At 34.0% G+C, this 19950-nt stretch overlaps 3 protein-coding genes and 1 long non-coding RNA gene across 4 annotated transcripts in view; 3 read left to right on the forward strand and 1 right to left on the reverse strand.

The window, feature by feature from the left end:
- Nucleotides 1-19950, forward strand: part of LOC136797572 (uncharacterized) — a 64335-nt gene that overhangs the window by 11067 nt on the left and 33318 nt on the right. The window lies entirely within an intron of this gene.
- On the reverse strand, nucleotides 3501-10085 carry LOC136824898 (uncharacterized). The gene is made up of 5 exons (XM_067080878.1): nucleotides 9961-10085; nucleotides 4902-4980; nucleotides 4312-4367; nucleotides 3912-3989; nucleotides 3501-3596 (listed from the first exon to the last, which is right to left on the reverse strand). The coding sequence occupies exons 1-5, from the start codon at nucleotides 10083-10085 to the stop codon at nucleotides 3524-3526; spliced, it is 411 nt and encodes a 136-aa protein (XP_066936979.1). The 3' UTR covers nucleotides 3501-3523.
- On the forward strand, nucleotides 17084-18550 carry LOC136798337 (uncharacterized). The gene is made up of 3 exons (XR_010845379.1): nucleotides 17084-17177; nucleotides 17459-17589; nucleotides 18479-18550. It is a non-coding gene; the product is annotated as an uncharacterized lncRNA (long non-coding RNA).
- Nucleotides 18615-19950, forward strand: part of LOC136798310 (uncharacterized) — a gene marked incomplete in the record, with an annotated part of 31045 nt that continues 29709 nt past the window's right edge. Inside the window, 2 exon segments of the mRNA XM_067054901.1 lie at nucleotides 18615-18955; nucleotides 19240-19686. Of these exon segments, the coding sequence (XP_066911002.1) occupies nucleotides 18820-18955; nucleotides 19240-19686 (583 nt within the window).

A 19950-nucleotide genomic window follows, 5' to 3' on the forward strand; every position in this document is an offset into this window, starting at 1 on the left:
CTTGTGGATTGGCTTTCTGATACCCCATATGTACACGTTGTGACATGAAAGTGAAGAGACATGATTTGTTGGTTTTTTGTTTGATTTTTTGACTCATATATCTCATGACAAATGGAATAGCAAATGACTTTTCATGTATTGCTTGGCTCGACATATGATACCTCTAACTTTGAACACCTCCAGAATATTAAAAAAGCATTTTACGAGATACTGAAGTTTCAATCATCAATTATAATTTTCATGGAAATTTTTAATCGACAGATTTTAGCTTGGCGTCAGTTTTGTTTGGTCGATGTTTGGTATCGTGATCATTAAAAGCAATGAAATGCCACACAGTCACTCTATACATGATGCCTCCAGCCATGATTGGTATCAGAATGTTGGAAAAAAAACATTTTACGAGAAATTGTTGATAGAAATTATATTGACTTATTTTTACAATTTTGGCGGTGTGGGTTTAGTTGGTTGATAATGTTTACACTGTGGGATGGTTTTCAAAAAACTGTTATATTGATTGTTGTTTGTTGGAATTGATTACCAAAAAAAAGAGAACCTTTTTTTGATAAATACTTTATTTTATTCATGAATCGAAAAAACCGTTTGGATAGTATGTCTTGTAGTAACCAATGCAGTGTCTGTTTTCAAATTTTGAAAGCTCTATACCTACTGAATTGAAGCTCTGACTAGCTCTGTTTTTAAAACTTTGAGCCATGTTTTTTTCTTTGTTGCTATTTAAGATAGATTTTTAAATTGTCGTAATGTAAATTTATGGTAAAGTTTTAGTTTAATTTTGAGTTTAGTTCATCAGTAGTACATACAGTAGTATTTTTTCAGTAATCCTTTCTTGTAAATATAGTAACATTTAACCAGACTCATTGCCCTCATTATATTCGAATTTGTATTTTTTTAGGACTGATAAGTACATATTTTTAAACACCAAAACAAAGCAAACAACATGCCAGTTCTTTCTGGACAAATATATATGTATACTTTATTTTGTGCTTTGAGTTCTATTTTAATCAACCCTCTCAACTGCTGATCTTTCAACTATCATTTAGGAGTATAGAATGGGCTTCTATAGTACCATTTTCTCTAAGTATTTTGTGCAAATTTTCAACAAAGAAGTAGACTTCTTGACTGTCCTTGTCCCTTATGTTAAAGTTCTGATGGAGGACATTGCTATTTTTGGTAGCCTTCACATATCAATAAGGAGCTTTGGTGTAAATGTTTTTTCTTATGAAATCATACTAATCTGAAACTATTAGGCCTTTATGAACTTTCTAGAACAATAATCTTGCTCCAATCTTGAGAAACACTGGAAAAATAGGTTAGCATTCCCTGCCATACCGTAAGTTGGTCTAATGTCGACATCCGTCTTCTAATTTCGACATCCTTCTTTAGAGATAGGAACAATAGAAACTGAGGATAAGGTCGGAATCGCTGATTGACTTTGATTAGCGCGATTAGAGGAAAAATCTTTAGTCTATCAGTGATTTTGACCTTCTTATTATTCCTATCTATAAAGAAGGATGTCGAAATTAGAAGACGGATGTCGACATTAGACCAACTTACGGTAATTTCACAGATTTCCTCTGCTTTCTGCTTGAAAACGCTGTCGTATAGCCGAAAACGAAAGTGAAACTGTGAAAACGTCCGCAAATTCGGGCCCAGTCCTCTTCCGAGACGGAGGCTAATTAACGGTTCTTTTGCTGAAAAAGGCTGTAAACTTAGTCCCAATGTTATTTTTTAGAATTGATTAATATTGCATAAGCCCATAAGTTCAGGAGTTGTTTTTTATGAGGGTCATAATCTGGATAACTTAATAACAGCAGTCAAAGAAACCGAAACTTCAACTTAATAATAAAACTACGAAATAACCATCCCATGCTTTAGATACATCTATAATACATCTATAATATTATATAATATGATATCAAAGTAATGAGTTTTCCTTTAAAATCATTAATTATCCCTTTGAGCGCGCAGTAGTTTTGAAAAAGTTGAAAAATTTCAATGATTTTTTTTTTAAACTTGAAAATTCAAAATGGCGTAAAAGCTTGTAGCTTTTGATTTAGACACTCGTTTTGGTACCATTATGGTAATTTTGTACTCTTTCAAAAAGCATTCGGTTTATGCCCCTTTAAATCAAGTCCTAGGGACCTGGGACCCAACCTTTGGGACTTGGTATTTTGGCTGTTTCAGGACGCGAAAACGCGTCTCATGGAGTCTAAGGGTTAATGAGACCCCTGATAAAAATTTTTTATGGTCAAAACAACTTCAAATCACTCCTATTTCTCATTTTCAGTCATTTTGAGCAGTTTGGAGTCTTCAAAAAAAATTTTAAAAAATTTAGTTAACCCTTTGAGCGCGCAGTAGTTTTGAAAAAGTTGAAAAATTTCAATGATTTTTTTTTTTAAACTTGAAAATTCAAAATGGCGTAAAAGCTTGTAGCTTTTGATTTAGACACTCGTTTTGGTACCATTGGAATGGTAATTTTGTACTCTTTCAAAAAGCATTCGGTTTATGCCCCTTTAAATCAAGTCCTAGGGACCTGGGACCCAACCTTTGGGACTTGGTATTTTGGCTGTTTCAGGACGCGAAAACGCGTCTCATGGAGTCTAAGGGTTATAATCCTTTCATTTGTTTCCAGTATGGATAACAAAGTAACAAATCTTATCGATTTTCTGAGCTATTTAAAGTGCGAATTCAGGAGATGAAACAAATCTGTGTTTTTTTAGCGCATTTTGTTACAAAATTATCCAAAATCTGTCGATTAATAATGATTTCATGCACCAAATGTTCAACAGAACTAAAATGTGCTGCTTTTGTCAATCTCCTGTCCAAAGAGACCTATGAAGCTTTAAGACCATTTAAAGAAATGGTGGAATATGTAAAGAGGTATGAATGGCAGTTGATTGAACGAGCTATTTCAGGTTAGCTCTCAAAAAATGCTACATAATTATCCGATTCTCGCCAAGCAATTGTCCCTATTCTGCCAACCAATGCAAAAATATTAAGGCCAAGAAACTGTTTGAGTTTTACCTCAAACCATCTCTTTATATTAACAATATCTGGATATTTTGAAACAGCCTATTCTGACCTTCGAGTTGTGTTTCATCATTATCCAGTGAATATTTTAATTTTTGTGTTACAATATTATCCAATGTACCCTTAATAAGTTCTATAGGTCAAAATATCTATAGGTATTGTTGATTAGCTGATCTAGAAATCATTATCCAGCTTAACTGAAAATGTTGATGTTACATCATTATCCAGCACTGTACAAAGTTCAAATTAGCATATCTTTTGATATTTTAAAGTAACAAAAGTTCTGATTACTAGATTATCCAAGCAGAACACTTCACCTTAACCATCAAACTAATCTGAGTTACGATAAGAAATTGTTAACTATCAAAATGGATAAATTTGTAACAAAGGCATGAAATGTCACAGAAACCTTAAAAACTTGCCTTTTTTAATGAACATGTCCAAAGTACCAACCTCTACCCTGAAACCTAATTACTTACAAATATTGGCCACCGGAATCACAAAGATACATATCAGCTGAGAGTACTTTCGCTGTCTCCATTTCTGGTCTAAAAACAGCAAATTGTAGTTTTATTCATTGAGCAAGAAATAAATATTAAAATTTTGGATGAGACCAGATGGGCCTAGGTCACTTGTTCGACAGTACGCTTGTTCGACATCTCAGTTGTTAGACTTAGACGATACAGCTGTTTGATATGAAGTTAGATCGCCGCCAAAATTCGATCCTTTATCTATCGACGACAAAGGTAACAGTTCTTGAAACCTCTCGACTTTAGTGGGATGTTGAGTTAAAGATTTGGATTTAAACTTCTGTCTCATTAAGTGTATTTCGAACCGTATCTTGTTATAAAATTATTGCTTACTTGTAATGGATAACTGCACAATTTGGTCCGATTGACGATATTGTTTCGAAACTCAAGCTGACAAATTTATCTTGTTCGCTGCATAAATTGTCAGGTAGAAAAATAATAATTACATATCTTTATTTTTGGAAAAAAAACGAAATTGCATAATCGAGAACTGTAGGAGTGTTGTCGTTGTTGTTCGCCTTCTTGTTTTTAATATTCTTAAAATGTTCTTAATTTTACAATTCCGTGAGTATTTTTGAAGAATTTCATAAAGCCTGAAAATGTTCTTAACTTGTTCTATATTTTAACAATTGAAGCATTATGTTCCTATGTATTTTGTTGCTATAGAAAAACATCCGTCTCCGCTAAAGAAAACACATATATAAACTCACTAATGATGATTTGGAGTCCATACCTACGAAGCTTATCTAGCTTTTCCGCTGCCTCAGCTTCATTGATATTCGTGTTGAACTGAAGAAAATAACAAAATTAAAGAAATTACTATAGGCGTCAATAAGTAAAATTCTGTAACGAAATAACAAACTGCCATTATTATTATTTGAGATTATTGTAACTTCTCGCAAAGGCTGGGCCAGATTGAATTGGTGAGTTATGCATTTACTATACACGTTGTTTTTTTTATAAGGAACCTTAAAACTTTGCTCTGAGCCTCTGAGTTCCTTATTTTTACAGAGAATTTCAGCCTCAAAGTTCCTTATCGAGTTCCTTATTTACATAGCTGCTAAGTTTGGATAACCATCTCTTACTGTTCCTTAAAACTTGTTTTCTTATTCTCAGCCTGAGCAGTTCCTTAAAAATTCCTTATTTTTTGGACCATTTTCAGCCTCGAGTTCCTTATAAACGTGTTCCTTATAATAAAAAAAAAAAACGTGTAGTCTTTTCTAAGAATATTGCACGAAAGAAATGTTTTTCAATTAGCAAGACTTACATTTGTCTTGAAACATTATTAGTGTAATGGGGACCTCTATAATTAGTCAAGCTTACATTTTTCTCGAGCCAGCAAAGATATTCACAGAGTGCACCATCATCACGTATCTGGAAATTATGAACAAAGATAACATACCTTAAGGGGATAAATTTTCGCCGGGATTATATTTCGCGAATTTTCGCGAATTTCGCCTTTTTCGCGAAATATAATCCCTCGCGAAAATTAAGTTTTTTACGCTAAAAATTCTTTCAGCTAAGAAACTCTTAAATAAGGAGGCTCGGAAATCCCGGGTTATAACTCGCGTATTTTTTCCTTTTAAATTTTCGAGTTATTTTCCTTTCTGTAGATTTTCGAGTTATTTTTGCGTTCCTTTAAATTTCCGAGTTATTTTTTTTTCCTTCAAATGTCTGAGGTTAATTACTTCTTAATTTCAAATCGGTTTTTTATTCCTTCTTTTAAATCTTCGAGTTATTTTGCTTCCTGTAGATTCTCGAGTTATTTTTTCGTTCCTTTAAAGTTTCGAGTTATTTTGTGTTTTAACTCGTTTTTTTTTCTTTTACATTCTCGAGTTATTTTTCCTTCCTGTAGATTTTTGAGTTATTATTTCTTATGTTTTATGTCTGTCCGGTTCCGACCGATGAAAATGAATATGTGTATCGGACGTCGAAAGCTGACAACAAAGTCTGAAAATCATGGTGCTGCCAACAGACCAACTTTCAATAGTCTGTCAAACGACTGTTATGCAGACATTCAAGCACAGAAGGAATATCTACCTAACAGAAGATTCCTACCCCAACTTCCGACAAATGCAAGTCTATCCTCCTCTTCTGCTCTCGGTGGAAGACATATAGCTAGGAAGCCTATATATTCTAAGAGACGCGGCAATCAATACAGCCAATCTAGCTATAGAAGAGGTGGACGACAATTGAGATATGATGCTTTGAATCAAGATTATGAAGCTGAGAATGAAGAGGAAGAGGACACAGTGTAAATGGTGGAAACTGAAAATACTAAAATTGGCTTATTGTTCTTATAGTGCGAACGACCCTAATTTTTTCAAATAGGTAATAGTTTTATATTTGTATATTAAAAGAAGTATTGAAATTACAACTTTTACTTTAATGGTATAAATTTCTGTGGAGATTAAATTTCGTGGGGACTTAATTTCGCTGATTGTATTATCGATTTTGTTGAATAGAATTTCGCAGATAAGACCTTTCAAAATTTACATTGGGACTTAATTCTCGAAATCTGCGCAAAAATGTATGTCGTTAAAGTAGTCCATCAGTGAGTTCTTAACTAACGAGTTAAAAAAAAATTGAAAATTTATGCAAACCATGACGTTCTAAAGGTAGTATTTTGACATGTCTAAAATCTTAAGGTGGGAGTCACATGAAGTTTTGAGATTTGGTGAAAAAATGATCGATTTCGAGATTTTGCGCGTTTAATGACCCTATACCCTTTCTGAACACACTCTGAAAATTTTAAGGTCGTAGCATTTATATTTCCTGAGATATAAGGTTTTTTCTAGACCCTGATCTAAAGTATTTTCCTTAGCAACGAAAAATCATACACGTTGCTAGGGCCTGATTTCTTTATGGCTGATCTAAACATAGGATCATGACATACCAAACGAAAGATCTTTTTACGCCCTTTTCGGGCGTCTAAATCAATACCGCCTTTTTTACGCGGGATTTCCTAATATGACGTAATCGAAGATGGTAACCAAAAAAATTATATTTTTAAAAGCATACAAATTTTGTTTGGAGGCTGTCAGCAGTGTTTTTGACTATGAAAAACTGCTTTAATTTGGAAATGTTGGATTGACTGATGACATTTTTAGCTCTTTAATGTCATTCTTCTCAACTAAGAAAGCTTGAGCTAGGTGAAACCAAAGACTTATGATTCTCAAACTCAACGTTTTCGATATATGAACTTAGTTTGACGATACGACACCGGAAAACTTATTGAAGGACAAAGACCAAAGGCATATTCAATGATGTATCTATTTAAAGATCCAAGTGTTAAAGGAATTGAAAGCCTGGAGGCTGGTTTAACAATTGGTTGTGATGAATTATTGAAGGTCTGGGGCGCTCCCTCCGGCTCCGCCCTCTCTTGCTGGATTATTTACATTCATGAAGAAATCGTGCATACTAGATGTCCAAGTGGATTCTTGTATCACAACAGATCAACTTTAGATTAACCTATAACTGGCAGAATCAGTGAGGAAATATACTAGGATGATCTATTACATTGAAAATATGGTTTTTGTTGTGAAAACACATTTAAATTGACTTAAATCAATGTTGACGTGGAGTTTGGCGCAAAACTTTAGGATTGGCACACATCACGTGAAAGTGATAATTTGGAATTTCTGGACTATTTTGATATTTCAAAGCCTTTTTTAAATTATATAAAGTAGAACTATAGTCCATTTTAGTCAAACAGCGAAAGAATTTTGTAAAACGGTCGATTTATTACAGAGAAATAGAGATATATATATCTACTTCTGACTTTGCGGTCCGTTTTCTCAAAATAGGTTTCAGGGGGTTTTCGCACACCTTGGCAACGTTTTCTCAGGATTGACAAGTGCTATGAACTTGAAATTTTCAGGAGAAATTCAATTTATGGTCTAGAGTGTTATGAATGGATTACATTTTTGAAAAAATACTTTTTTGATTACTAAATTCAAAAAATGCATTTTTTAGTTTCCAGACCCCCTGGAATGAAATTTCAAAAAAAAATTCCATTCATAACACTCCTTATCCAAATATTAACAAGCTGCAAAAAAAATTTTTGTGATAGGTTTTGTAGATTTTTCTAAAACGTTGACACAATATTTTCACAGTACATTACCCCCTGGCTGATTTTACCCCCGTCTTGGCTATTTTTAGACTTTTTTTTACATTTTTGAAATCATTTATTGTTAAGTTACCTCTGTAGAAAATTTCATTTAAAAACCTCTTCAAGTTAAAAAGTTATACAGGAAAATGTAAAAAATCAACTTTCTCAATTTTTCATGTGACTCCCACCTTAAAGTCAAAGTTAATATTCTCTGAATTTGAGAAAAAATTGATATTGATATTCTTATTATATTCTTATTACAACCACTGACAAATAATATTCTCTGAATTTGAGAAAAAATTGATATTGATATTCTTATTATATTCTTATTACAACCACTGACAAATCTGCCAATCATCTGCCCGTTGAAATCTAAAGTTAAAAATATTCCTCTCCTCTAGTTTGGTTAAGATTTTTTTCTCGAACATCAAATATAAACAAACATAAAACTGTTTGAATTAAGATTTGAACTTTCTTAGCGTTATTTTTAATTAGAAAATATAAATTTTATAGGCACATTTTTTATATAAACGTATTTTATGAGCAATTTTAAATATTTTTTTTAGAAAAATCTTACTGTAGTATAATAGTTCATTTTTACACATCTTTATACAAGGAATCTACAATATTTTGAGTTGATTTCAAAATCCTTCAACTTTATAATACCGAGTCTATGTATTTGCACTTTTGAGGACGGTAGAGTGACTGAAGCGATTTGGAATAACCCGCAATTCCGCCCCGCAAAATCGAGGACGGTAAAAGTGCTGATTTATCGTCGTCCTCAGCTGGTCAGGATCTACTCAAATTATAACCTTACCGTCTCCGTCGCTGAAAAACACACATACATAAACTCGGTAATAAAGAAAAAGGTAGAGAGGAACCCGGGGGGCTGGATGCTTGGGAAAACACCAACATTGAAAAATCTATCCCTCGTAGGTACTTTTTGGAGGAGTTTGGGAAAAAAGCAGAAAATTTTGAAATTTCAGTTCCATTCAGAGTCACTTTTTAACAAATTTTGACAAAATTTTCAAAAAAACGAGTCTCACTTAGGGTATATTTTTTGAACCTCAGTGGCACACCCTTATCAGTCGGCAAAGATAGTACCTCGGAGTGGAGCAACCTTAATCCTCTACCCATATTAACGCCAATTTTGCCTCACTATCCAACAGTCGCTCACAATCCAAAGGCTATAAGTTCTTGACATCTATTTCTCTAGACTTGCTGACTAAAATCGACTAATTGTGCTTATGGCGCGTAATGACGTAGAGAAAACACCAAGTAGATATTCCATAAAATTTATTTTAAAATGTATGTCACAGTCGAGCCAATAAAGATATTTAGATTCTGTTTGAAGATTCTGAAAGATAAAAAAATGCCCTTCAACGTCCGTTTTGCATTTCATATGAAAAATTTTTCTTAAAATCTAAGCTGAAGATGAGTAAAATGCGCCATCATTTTCAAAAAAAAAAATTTTAATTTTCAAATTCACTATGTCAATGTCTATCACGTGTCAAAATTTGAAAATGAAGTCATAAAAGTCATAAAACTTGATCTGGACGAGCTTTGACCCTAAAATTTTGCACAATTACTCTTAATAAGATTTATATAGAGAGAAACTTTTTCGTGTCTCACCCGGTTTAATCCTTTCTTGTGAGAGTTGGGAAAACAATAACAGTAAAACATAAGGCCATGGTATGGGGCACCTGTAGGGTTAGGGGTAATGCTAGAAATGTATTATAAATGGATCTGTAACATGTACGGTGTTCAAAGTTATGGTGATATCGCAGTGAATTTTAAGAAATAGCGCAAATAAGTTGCACTGGCTTGGAAAAGTAAATGAAAGTGTCAAGGCCGAAATATGTTCCTTAATTTTTTTGCAGAAAAGAGATGCTTGGATACATCACTAACATTTGCTGCTGTTTTCTTTCAAATAGTCTTTGGACCAAATAAACACATTTACAAAGCTGATTTTCAAGGGTTTCATTTCCCTGAAGAATGATTCAGAGAATTGTCCTGAGTTACTTAGAAACCATTTGCTGGCTGTTTTCTTTCAAATAGTCCTTGGACCAAATAAACATATTTACAAAGCTGATTTTCAAGGGTTTCATTTCCCTGAAGAATGATTCAGGGAATCGTCCTGAGTTACTTAGAAACCATTTGCTGGCTGTTTTCTTTCAAACAGTCCTTGGATCAAATAAACATATTTACAAAGCTGATTTCCAAGAGTTCCATTATCCCTGAAGAATGATCCAGAGAATTGCATTGAGTTACTTAGAAACCATACCACTGGTGTGAAGTTTTTTCAAAATGTCAAATCCTTGGACCAAATAAACATATTTACAAAGCTGATTTCCAAGAGTTCCATTATCCCTGAAGAATGATCCAGAGAATTGCATTGAGTTACTTAGAAACCATACCACTGGTGTGAAGTTTTTTCAAAATGTCAAATGCTTCCTTCGATTTTCAGAGAAAAGGGAAATATTTTCTACACTCGAGTCTCTAATAAACGTACATGTGGAAAAATCAAACCAGAATTAACATTGTAAAGCCCAAAGTAGATAAGCGGTTATAATGTTTGAAAACTGCTGCAGTATATAATAGTAATCGACTTTATTAAATTCCTGGGATTAAACGAGCTCGCGCCGTTTAATACATGTTTTCTGTTTTCTGTTTTTTCATATCTGGAGACCTAAACTTTCAAAAACAATCTAGAAAACTTTAAACAAATAGAATGTAAGACATCGAAAGACCATAAAAGTAAAACCTGAGGAGCTAAATCAAGTTTCTAAAAACGTTAGACAAATTTCCTTTGGCGTTCTTTGTGCTGATTTCATTTTTCTTATAAATTTTCCTCAGCAAAATTTTATTTCAACTGTAGTGTATCTTCATGTTTCTACCGGTTTCTATTGCCTACTATCGCTTTATTTTAAAAAGTTGTCTTTTTCTATCGCTTCTTATCACCCAATGGGAACCAAGCTTTAATCCTATTTCCCGTGCTCTTTTCGTCTTTTAATTGGCAGAGTTTTTAGCCAAAAAGCGGAAAAAATATCTAACATTTGCATAATGGTGTCACTCGCTTAATTTTTCACCACTCTACTTGTAAAAAGGTGTGTGCAGGGAGAATTTGACAATAGAGCAGATATTGATCAAGTAATAATTCTTTTAGAAAAATTAAAATCAAATTTAGAAATTTTAGATAAATTTCGAATGACGAGTTTACATGCTTCACTACATGCAGTCACCCCTGTCTCACATCCTCGGTAGAACTTTTTCCTCAGTGGGGATAAACATTCCTAATGAAATCCCAATGGGGATAGAAATTCTATTGTTTCAAGCAAGGCAAGGTTAAAAAATCCAGTAGGGATGGTTTTGAGTGCAATTTTTAAACATTGAATTTCGAAAATCAATTTCCCAGTAGGGCCAAAGTTACAGGGTCTTTTCTGGACGAGAAAAGGGAGGACGTAATTTTCGCCAAATTTTCCAGTGGGGATGGTCTCACAGTGGGTCTGTAACAGGTTATATGCATAAGAGATGGAATTCTTCCAAATTGGGCTTTAGCCTTTAGAAGAGGCTGTTGCAAGAGAACTATGTTGGGTGCGCTTTCATCTCAATAGGTCTATTTAGTTAGTCCCCCGCTAGATTTTAAGGTATGGGTCAAGGTACATTTTGGGAACCCCTCCAACCTGAACTAGAAATTTGTGAAAACAAAGTATAACTCTTTTTTTTCTGAAATTAATTAAATTTTTCCTCGAAATATTATTAGACCATTTTTCTTTTACAAAAGGTTGTCTTGGTATCATCAAAACCTGAGAGGAGAAATTTCTAAGAATATGCATAGGATATGCAGCAGAATATCGCATCTATCACAACGTGAAATACGTCCATCTAAGGCCCGGGGGGGGGGCACTGGGTTTGCGGACTGACGGTATGTGCGGGCCAAAAATTGGCTTTTAAAATTGCACCCTTACAGTGCAGCAAAAATCAGTGAAAATCATACCCTTAGAGTGCATTTTCCCCAAAATTTTCGATCCCTTTCGTGCAAAAAATGGTCAAAATTCTAGCATTTTTGGTCAAAATATCTAGATTTTTCAAGAATTTTCTGAAATTTCTACCCTTACAGTGCATCTCTAGTTTTTCCGACCCCTACAGTGCATTTTAAACATATTGGAAAAGGTACCCTTAGGACCCGCACATACCCGTCAGTCCTTTTGCCCAGCTGCCCCCCCCCCCGGGATCTAAGGTCCATTTATCGTTCAGAAGATACATTTTTTTCAACTTTGGTCTTTATCTTCCTCATTAGGATTTTTTCTTTAATTATTTATTGAAATATTTGTATTAAAAATTCTAGGAAATTCTGTTTATAAAGCTAACTTTCCTTGCTGCCTAACTCACTATCTATCCAGACACTTCTAACAAATGTCTCCTTGGAAATGAACTTTATAAATATATATTCTAACAAGTGATACTTTTATGGGTAGGTCCATAAAAGTCCTGGTTAAACATTTAACTCATATATAATTGATATCTAAGTGAGCATGACCGTTAAACAATCATTCAGAATACAAATAGTGACGATCTATTAAAATTAGTAGTTTGTTACTTATAAAAAAAAACGTTTAGAAACCAAAATTTCATGCTCTTGAAATATTCTATCTCATCGAAAAATTGAGTAATTTGGCTAAGAACATTGATGTATTTATATTTATAGTGATTCTTATAGATAAAGATGCGTTATTTGAGCTGAGAAATTCTTTTTTTACAAAAATCAGCTTGAGTCATCTTTTACCTAATTTCATGCAAAAAAATCAGAAAAAAACAACGATCCAATATTTATAAGGCCAAAAAACCCTTTTTTAGCCGTTTTTTAGCTGAAATTTACCCAAAAAAAATTTCCAAAAATCGAGCTCCGCCACATTGGGCTTTTCCAGAAAAAATTCGTTCATGGGGGGTGGAGGATATATTATTTTTTCTGTGATCTACCCCTGGACATTTCGATTTTATACCCCCTGAACACGTGTTTTACCCATGGACAAGCATCAAATTGACCCCCTGGACACAAATATTTACCCCTGGACATCGCAGATTCACCCCATGGACATGGCAGTTTTGCAGGGTTTTTTCAATACCCCTGGACAATATATCCTCCACCCCCATGAATGGTTTTTTCTGGAAGAGCCCATTCGAGGGTTTATAGTTATGCATCTTTGTGCAAAAAATCATAAAGAATGAAAGAGCCGATGTCGAGAAGAGCTAATACCTAAGCATAGAGGTATAAAGAAAGACAGGAGATGAATTTGTCGGTAATTGGTCGTTAAAGTCTTTTGATTTCTTTTATGTAATAAATCAAAAGAAATTCTAGGCTCGCCCGAAGAAATAGGACTTTTTAGTAGAACTCAAGTTTGCTCTGAACATTCTTACTATCAGCATCGAAGATTTCCAGCCTTCTAATATACGAGAATAAAATAAAATTTAGCTCCACGAAATAAGTTTGCGTTCAATTTTGTCATCCATTAAATTTTGTTTTGAAAAGATATTTTCTCAAGCCAGAAAATGAAAAGTTCTTTATAAGCACACACAATTTCAGACCCAATTTGTAGACAAAAAGTCGCTGGAGAATTTTGGAGGTAAGTATTAAGCAATAGAGTTCACCTTGAAGAAAATGTTGATCGAAAAATCTTGTCATTTGATGAAGGATTGCAAAGTTTACAGGCCCTTTTTTAATCCAAATATTTTCTTACACCAATGTCAGAAACAATGAATCTCGTCCCATTTTATTTCCAACACTTAAGTTAGCCAATAAGATTTTACCTATCAACAAAAGAGCTCATTAAAAATGCACGATATATGAGATTATGAGCATGCATACCTCGTAATATTTTCAATCGTAGGGCGAGCATGGTTACAATAGCATACTTCTCCTGTTTCTTTATACCTCCATGACCTAAGTAATTGATAATGTTCTTATAAAAAAATATCGAATTTGGCCAGTTTTTCTATAAAAACAAGCCAAGCAACCAAAATTTTATGTCTAAATACACATATTCTTCAAAAGTAAACTCTCATGAGCAAAAGAAACTTCTATCTCATAAAAAAAGTGAGTAATTTGCCTAAGAACATTGATGTGTGCTTATTAATAGTGATTCTTATAGATAAACATGCGTTTTTTGAGCAAACAAATTTTTTTTGCAAAAATCTGCTTGAGCCATCTTTTACCTATGACTACTTTCATGTAAAAAATCTTAGCCGTTTTTTGGTCCAAAAATTTTTTTTTCGAAAATCGGGCTCCGTCACATTTCGGACATCACCATTTTGCACCTTTGTACCAAAAATCAAAAGATTCCGATGATTCAATCTCGAGTAAAGTTGGAAACGAACGGACGGACGGACAGACGGACGGATGGACGAACAGATGTTAATTTATAGGATCTACCCCGGTGGGTTGGAGGAAACTTATTATTTAAACTTTTCATTAGATTAATTGTTTTTTAACATTTTGTTTTTTAGGCGGAAAGACGGGTAGGTAGAAAACCTTAGAAAAACAACGAGACTGAAATAAACAAAAAAAAAGACCCTATTTTATTTTGGGGAAGCCGATTTTATCTTTTTTTTTAACCCTTTAAGTGCCGATGACTTAATGACTGGTCATCCAGAAACGTAAAAAGTATGCCGCAATGACTTAGAAACTGGTCACCCCGAATCTCTCTTTATTTGCCAGTTTTTTCAAAAGACTTTTTGCATTTGCCAGAAAATAAAATAATTCAAAAAAATGTGTCTTTACTTTGTAAATCATTTTTATTGACACTTACGATTTCTTCACATACTACACCCCTTTTCACATGCAGACCAACTGGGAACCCTTCCCAATGGAAAAATTGGCCAAAATATCGTCCCCGGTGGAAAATTATTCTCCAATTTTCGTCCCCACTGAAAAAAAATTAAATAAATCAATCCTCACTGCAAAATATTTACCATTTTTCCTATCCCCACTGAATTTTCTGAAAAAAAGTTCACTTTTAAAAGCAAAAATCGTGATCTGTCTTAAACGAATATTGGATTGTTAAAATAGCGAGAAGAAATAGTTTTGCAACATAGGGCACGTCATAAGAAAACACCAAGAAACAGAAGGCGAACAATCAGATCAGGTTAGTAGATGTTCCATTAAATTTATTTTAAAATGTATGTCACAGTCGAACCAATAAAATAAAGATATTTAGATTCTGTTTGAAGATTCTGAAAGATAAAAGGCCCTTCAACATAGTTTCCCGCTTTTGCATTTCCTATGAAGAATTTTTCTTAAAATCTAAGCTGAAGATGAATAAAATGCGTCATCATTTTCAAAAGAAAATTTCAAATTCACAATGTCAATGTCTATCACGTGTAAAAAAAATGAAGTCATAAAAGTCACCCGGTTCAATCCTTTTTTGTGAGAGTTGGGAAAACACTAACAGTAAAACATAAGGCCATGGTATGGGGCACCTGTAGGGTTAGGGGTAATGCTAGAAAGGTATTATAAATGGATCTGTAACATGTACGGTGTTCAAAGTTATGGTGATGGCGCAGTGAATTTTAAGAAATATATAGAGCTGGCTTAGGAAAGGGAATGAAAGTGTCAAAGCGGAAGTATGTTCCTTATTTTTTTGCAGAAAAGAGATGCTTGGATACATCACTAACATTTGCTGTTTTCTTTCAAATAGTCTTTGGACCAAATAAACATATTTACAAAGCTGATTTCAAGAGTTCCATTATCCCTGATGAATCATTCAGAGAATTGTCCTGAGTTACTTAGAAACCATTTGTTGGGTGTTTTCTTTCAAATAGTCCTTGGACCAAATAAACATATTTACAAAGCTGATTTTCAAGGGTTTCATTTCCCTGAAGAATGATTCAGAGAATTGTCCTGAGTTACTTAGAAACCATTTGCTGGCTGTTTTCTTTCAAATAGTCCTTGGACCAAATAAACATATTTACAAAGCTGATTTTCAAGGGTTTCATTTCCCTGAAGAATGATTCAGAGAATTGTCCTGAGTTACTTAGAAACCCTTTGCCGGCTGTTTTCTTTCAAATAGTCCTTGGACCAAATAAACATATTTACAAAGCTGATTTCCAAGAGTTCCATCATCCCTGAAGAATGATTCAGAGAATTGCATTGAGTTACTTATAGAAACTATAGCACTGGTGTGAAGTTTTTTCAAAATGTCATTCGATTTTCAGAGAAAAGGGAAATATTTTCTACTCTCGAGTCTCTAATAAACGTACATGTGGAAAAATCAAACCAGAATTAACATTGTAAAGCCCAAAGTATATAATAGTAATTGACTTTATTAAATTCCTGGGATTAAACGAGCTCGCGCCGTTTAATACATGTTTTCTGTTTTCTGTTTTTTCATATCTGGTGACCTAAACTTTCAAAAACAATCTAGAAAACTTCAAACAAATAGAATGTACGACATCAAAAGACCATAAAAGTAAAACCTGAGGAGCTAAATCAAGTTTCTAAAAACGTTAGACAAATTTCCTTTGGCGTTCTTTGTGCTGATTTCATTTTTCTTATAAATTTTCCTCAGCAAAATTTTATTTCAACTGTAGTGTTTCTTCATGTTTCTACCGGTTTCTATTGCCTACTATCGCTTTATTTTAAGAAGTTGTCTTTTTCTATCGCTTCTTATCAACCAATGGGAACCAAGCTTTAATCCTATTTCCCATGCTCTTTTCGTCTTTTAATTGGCAGAGTCTTTAGCCAAAAAGAGGAAAAAATATCCAACATTTGCATGAAGTGTCACTCGCTTAATTATTCACCACTCTACTTGTAAAAAGATGTGTGCAGGGAGGATTTGACAAGAGAGCAGATATTGATCAAGTATTTACAATAATTCTTTTAGAAAAATTAAAAATTGAGTTTTAAGCCTAAAAATCTTCTTAACATGTTCTTATTTTAACCATTTTGAGAGCATTTTTTATCACTTTTCTGTGAAAAAGGGTATATATGTAGTTGGAAACGACTTTTCCATACTAACAGCGGGTTGAGAGGATATATTCCATCCATTAAAACATGCTCCATCTAACGTCCATCTAACGTCCATGTGAATTATATTATTCAAAACGAGGCTGATTTTCAAATTGCTTTCAAAAGGATAAAAACAATATTTGTTAAGCTTTGTGCTTTTCTTCAGAAGACATAACAACCAAAACAAGCTCAGTCCCAGTCTTTTAATTTCCTCTTCAGAACATAAAAGAACAATCAAAGCAGACTCAGTCCCATACCTTTGAGCTTTTTCGGTATTTTTACAGAACCATCAAAAGGATAATAACCTATAAAATTGGACTGGAAACAAGCAGATATGAAGATCCTTTTGTTAGTTTATTGTTTACGGACGTTGGAAAAGTGTATAAAATGAGAAGAAATTAACTCTACCACACCACACATGCAAGGAGCCTTCTTGAGTGAAGACTGAAGACAAAAGAAAGACAAGCGACTTGTACTTCTTCAGGTAAACATCTTTTCATTTATAATTTTTCTTAAATAAAATTTTCAAACGGACCCTCTAAAAGTTTATATTCATCAGGCCCGATGGAAACGGAAAGACTGGGGACACTTCAGTTTCACCAAAAATGATTCAAATCAATTTTGCTCCATTGTCCCAGGGACAAAAGTGAGATTTCACTTTTATTGGTAGAAAAAAAGGCGTGGTGGGATAGAGCAAGTTGCATTGCACCAACGCAAAAAAAAACTTGTGTCCCCAAGCCTTAAGTATTTTATTTTTATGTTTAGGATGGTGAAGTTATTCATTTTCCTGTTCGTTTTGATTGCCGAAAAAATAGCAGTAAATGGATTACCAGAATCCTTAACAGGTGGCTTAAAAGATAAACGAAGTGCTTTTTTTCGAAAGGAAATACAAAACGGTGAGTTATTTTTGTGAAAGAAGACCCAGCCTAATTTGTTAAAATACTTAAAAGGGTTATCAGATGATTTTTGATATTTGACTTAGAGATACCTTTTATGGTCTAAGAAACACCTCTAAAGTTCTTGACCCAATTATTTTCCGAAGCTGAGATATTCGACTTTGAATTTACAAATTTTTACTTGAAAACAAAAAATGTAAAGACTGTGTAAAGACTCATTTTTAGAGATTTCAAAGTCAAATATGTATGTAATGCCCAGTTTGAGTTAGAAATCGTCATTCTTGGTCTAACTCGTAGGAATTGGATTGGGCTTCATGGTCAAGCAAAAAAAAAAGATCAAAAGTCAGTCTCTCCAGCGAGATTTTAAGCCAAAAAGCGAATTAATTTGAAATTTTACCACTGGGCACCTTTCTATCATTCAGGCAGGTCCATGAAGCTTTAATTCCTCTAATCTAGAAATAAAGCAAAACGTAATGGAGGGAACAAATTTTAGTTTATACAAACTAAACCCCCGTAACAATAATCGTATTATCATATAACACCTATACTGATGTATTACACGCATTATGAACGACAGTCCAGTCTACTATTTTTATTTTGTTGACTTTTGTAGTGTAAAGGTAAAAACTTCGACTACGGTGTTCGATCCCCTGCCGGCGGGTCATACCAAACTTCACATCAGTACAAAATGGTGCTTGATGTCTCCTCTGCTTGATGCTCAGCAGTTAGAGAAGAATCAAAGTAAGTCGAGCAATTCCGGGGAGAGAGTGGCGCTCGACCCTGCCTTGAGTAGATAGCTATCGAAAGAGGAATTTTTTCCTTTCTAATCATTGTTAATCTTTGTTTATTCTATAACAAGCCAATATTTAAACAGTTCTTTCTTCTTTAGATGAAGAACAAACCAAGTGTGCCCCTGGCATTAAGCGATTCTCAAGTTTGGATGAACGGAAATATTACTCTTGCGAGGAAGGGAATGGATATGCTGTATTGAAAACATGTCCAGGTAATCAGCTTTATTGGCCACAGAAAGAAATTTGCTACCAACCAGATGAGGATGAAACACAGGGTGGCCAAGACGTACGCGTGAGAAGAGCAAGCAGCCCACCAGCTAATAATAAAGGACGCAAAGCTACTATTATAAAACGAAAACTCCTCCGCTCTGATGTATCCCTGGGTGAATTTTACGATGCCAAAAATGATCAATTTTTATCGGGCGTCTCTTTATGGTCTATGGAAGAGTTGGAAAAACATCGAAAAAGAAGATTTGCTCGTCCTTCAACAAATTACCAATTTGATTCTGGCAAAACGGAGGATAGTCGAATGAACCTCATGGATATTGATGCTTCATTGAAACTAAGCTTTATGGGTAAGATTTATTATTACTAAAAGTAGATGGGCCTTAAATTTCAAAACAAAGGCTGAATAAAGTCTAAACCAGGCTCTATCCGATCTGTCAATTAAAATAAACTTATCGAGAACAAAAACATTGCTTGCGAAAACGAAAGTGGTGACACACAGCATACAGAGCTATAGGATTTGGTTCATTATTGAGGTTATTTAAAGGTAAAATTAATAATAGAGAATCTTTTTCGTCAGAATGACATCTTCTACAAAAATAGAATAATTTTGGTTATTATAATCTTTTTTCAGGTGGTCTTATCGAAGTGTCCGGTAGTGCTCAGTATGTCCGACAATCCGATGTGCTGACAACGGACGAAACATTCACACTGGCCTACAAATCTACTTCATTTTACAATGTTTTACCGGTCACAGCGGTAAAAAATTTCCCCAAACAATGTGATAACAAGCAAGCAACGCACGTCGTTAGCAAAGTCGTTTACGGTCAAAACGCCTACTACTTTTTTAAACGATCAGTAAGCAGGAAAGAAAAGAAAGAAAAGATTGCTGGTAGCTTACAAGTCTTGGTCAAAGCAATTCCGGCTTTTTCCATTGAGGGAAGTGCAACAGTCAAAGTAGAGGGAGAAGAAAAACGTTTCAGAGAATCTGTGAAAGTGCGGTTTAATGGAGATTTCAAACTACCTGGTGGCTTTCCAGCTACATTCGAAGAAGCTGTCAAGAGCTTTAAAAAGCTGCAAGGTATATTTTTTGTTTTGAAGGACACAAACATCTACCTTAAAAGGAAAATTCTAGCAATAGCTTAATTTGATGAAGAGCATGATTCATAAACAAATTTATATTTTACGATAATAATTTTGGCAAATGGCAGACTAAATTGGCTCTTTTTTTGCCTAAAATGGCCGTTTTATATAGACAAAAAAAAAGTGAATCGTCGTGATGTGAATTGTCATGAGACAGACCTCATTTTATACAAGGTATCTTTTTTTAATATATGCGGAAAAT

The sequence above is a fragment of the Clytia hemisphaerica genome, unplaced genomic scaffold (genome assembly GCF_902728285.1).
Source record: "Clytia hemisphaerica strain Z4C2 unplaced genomic scaffold, Clytia hemisphaerica genome assembly, whole genome shotgun sequence".
Lineage (NCBI taxonomy): Eukaryota > Metazoa > Cnidaria > Hydrozoa > Leptothecata > Clytiidae > Clytia > Clytia hemisphaerica.

What these genes read in the sequence shown, in the direction of transcription:
- LOC136824898 (XM_067080878.1), bottom strand. Translation starts at nt 10,085, where the DNA reads ATGCAATTCTCTGGATCATTCTTCAGGGATAATGGAACTCTTGGAAAT. An exon ending in ACCAGTGGTATGGTTTCTAA is followed by an intron (nt 4,981 to 9,960) that starts GTAACTCAATGC and finishes TATCCCCTTAAG; the next exon opens with GTATGTTATCTTTGTTCATA. An exon ending in TGTGCAGTTATCCATTACAA is followed by an intron (nt 3,597 to 3,911) that starts GTAAGCAATAAT and finishes TGCTGTTTTTAG; the next exon opens with ACCAGAAATGGAGACAGCGA.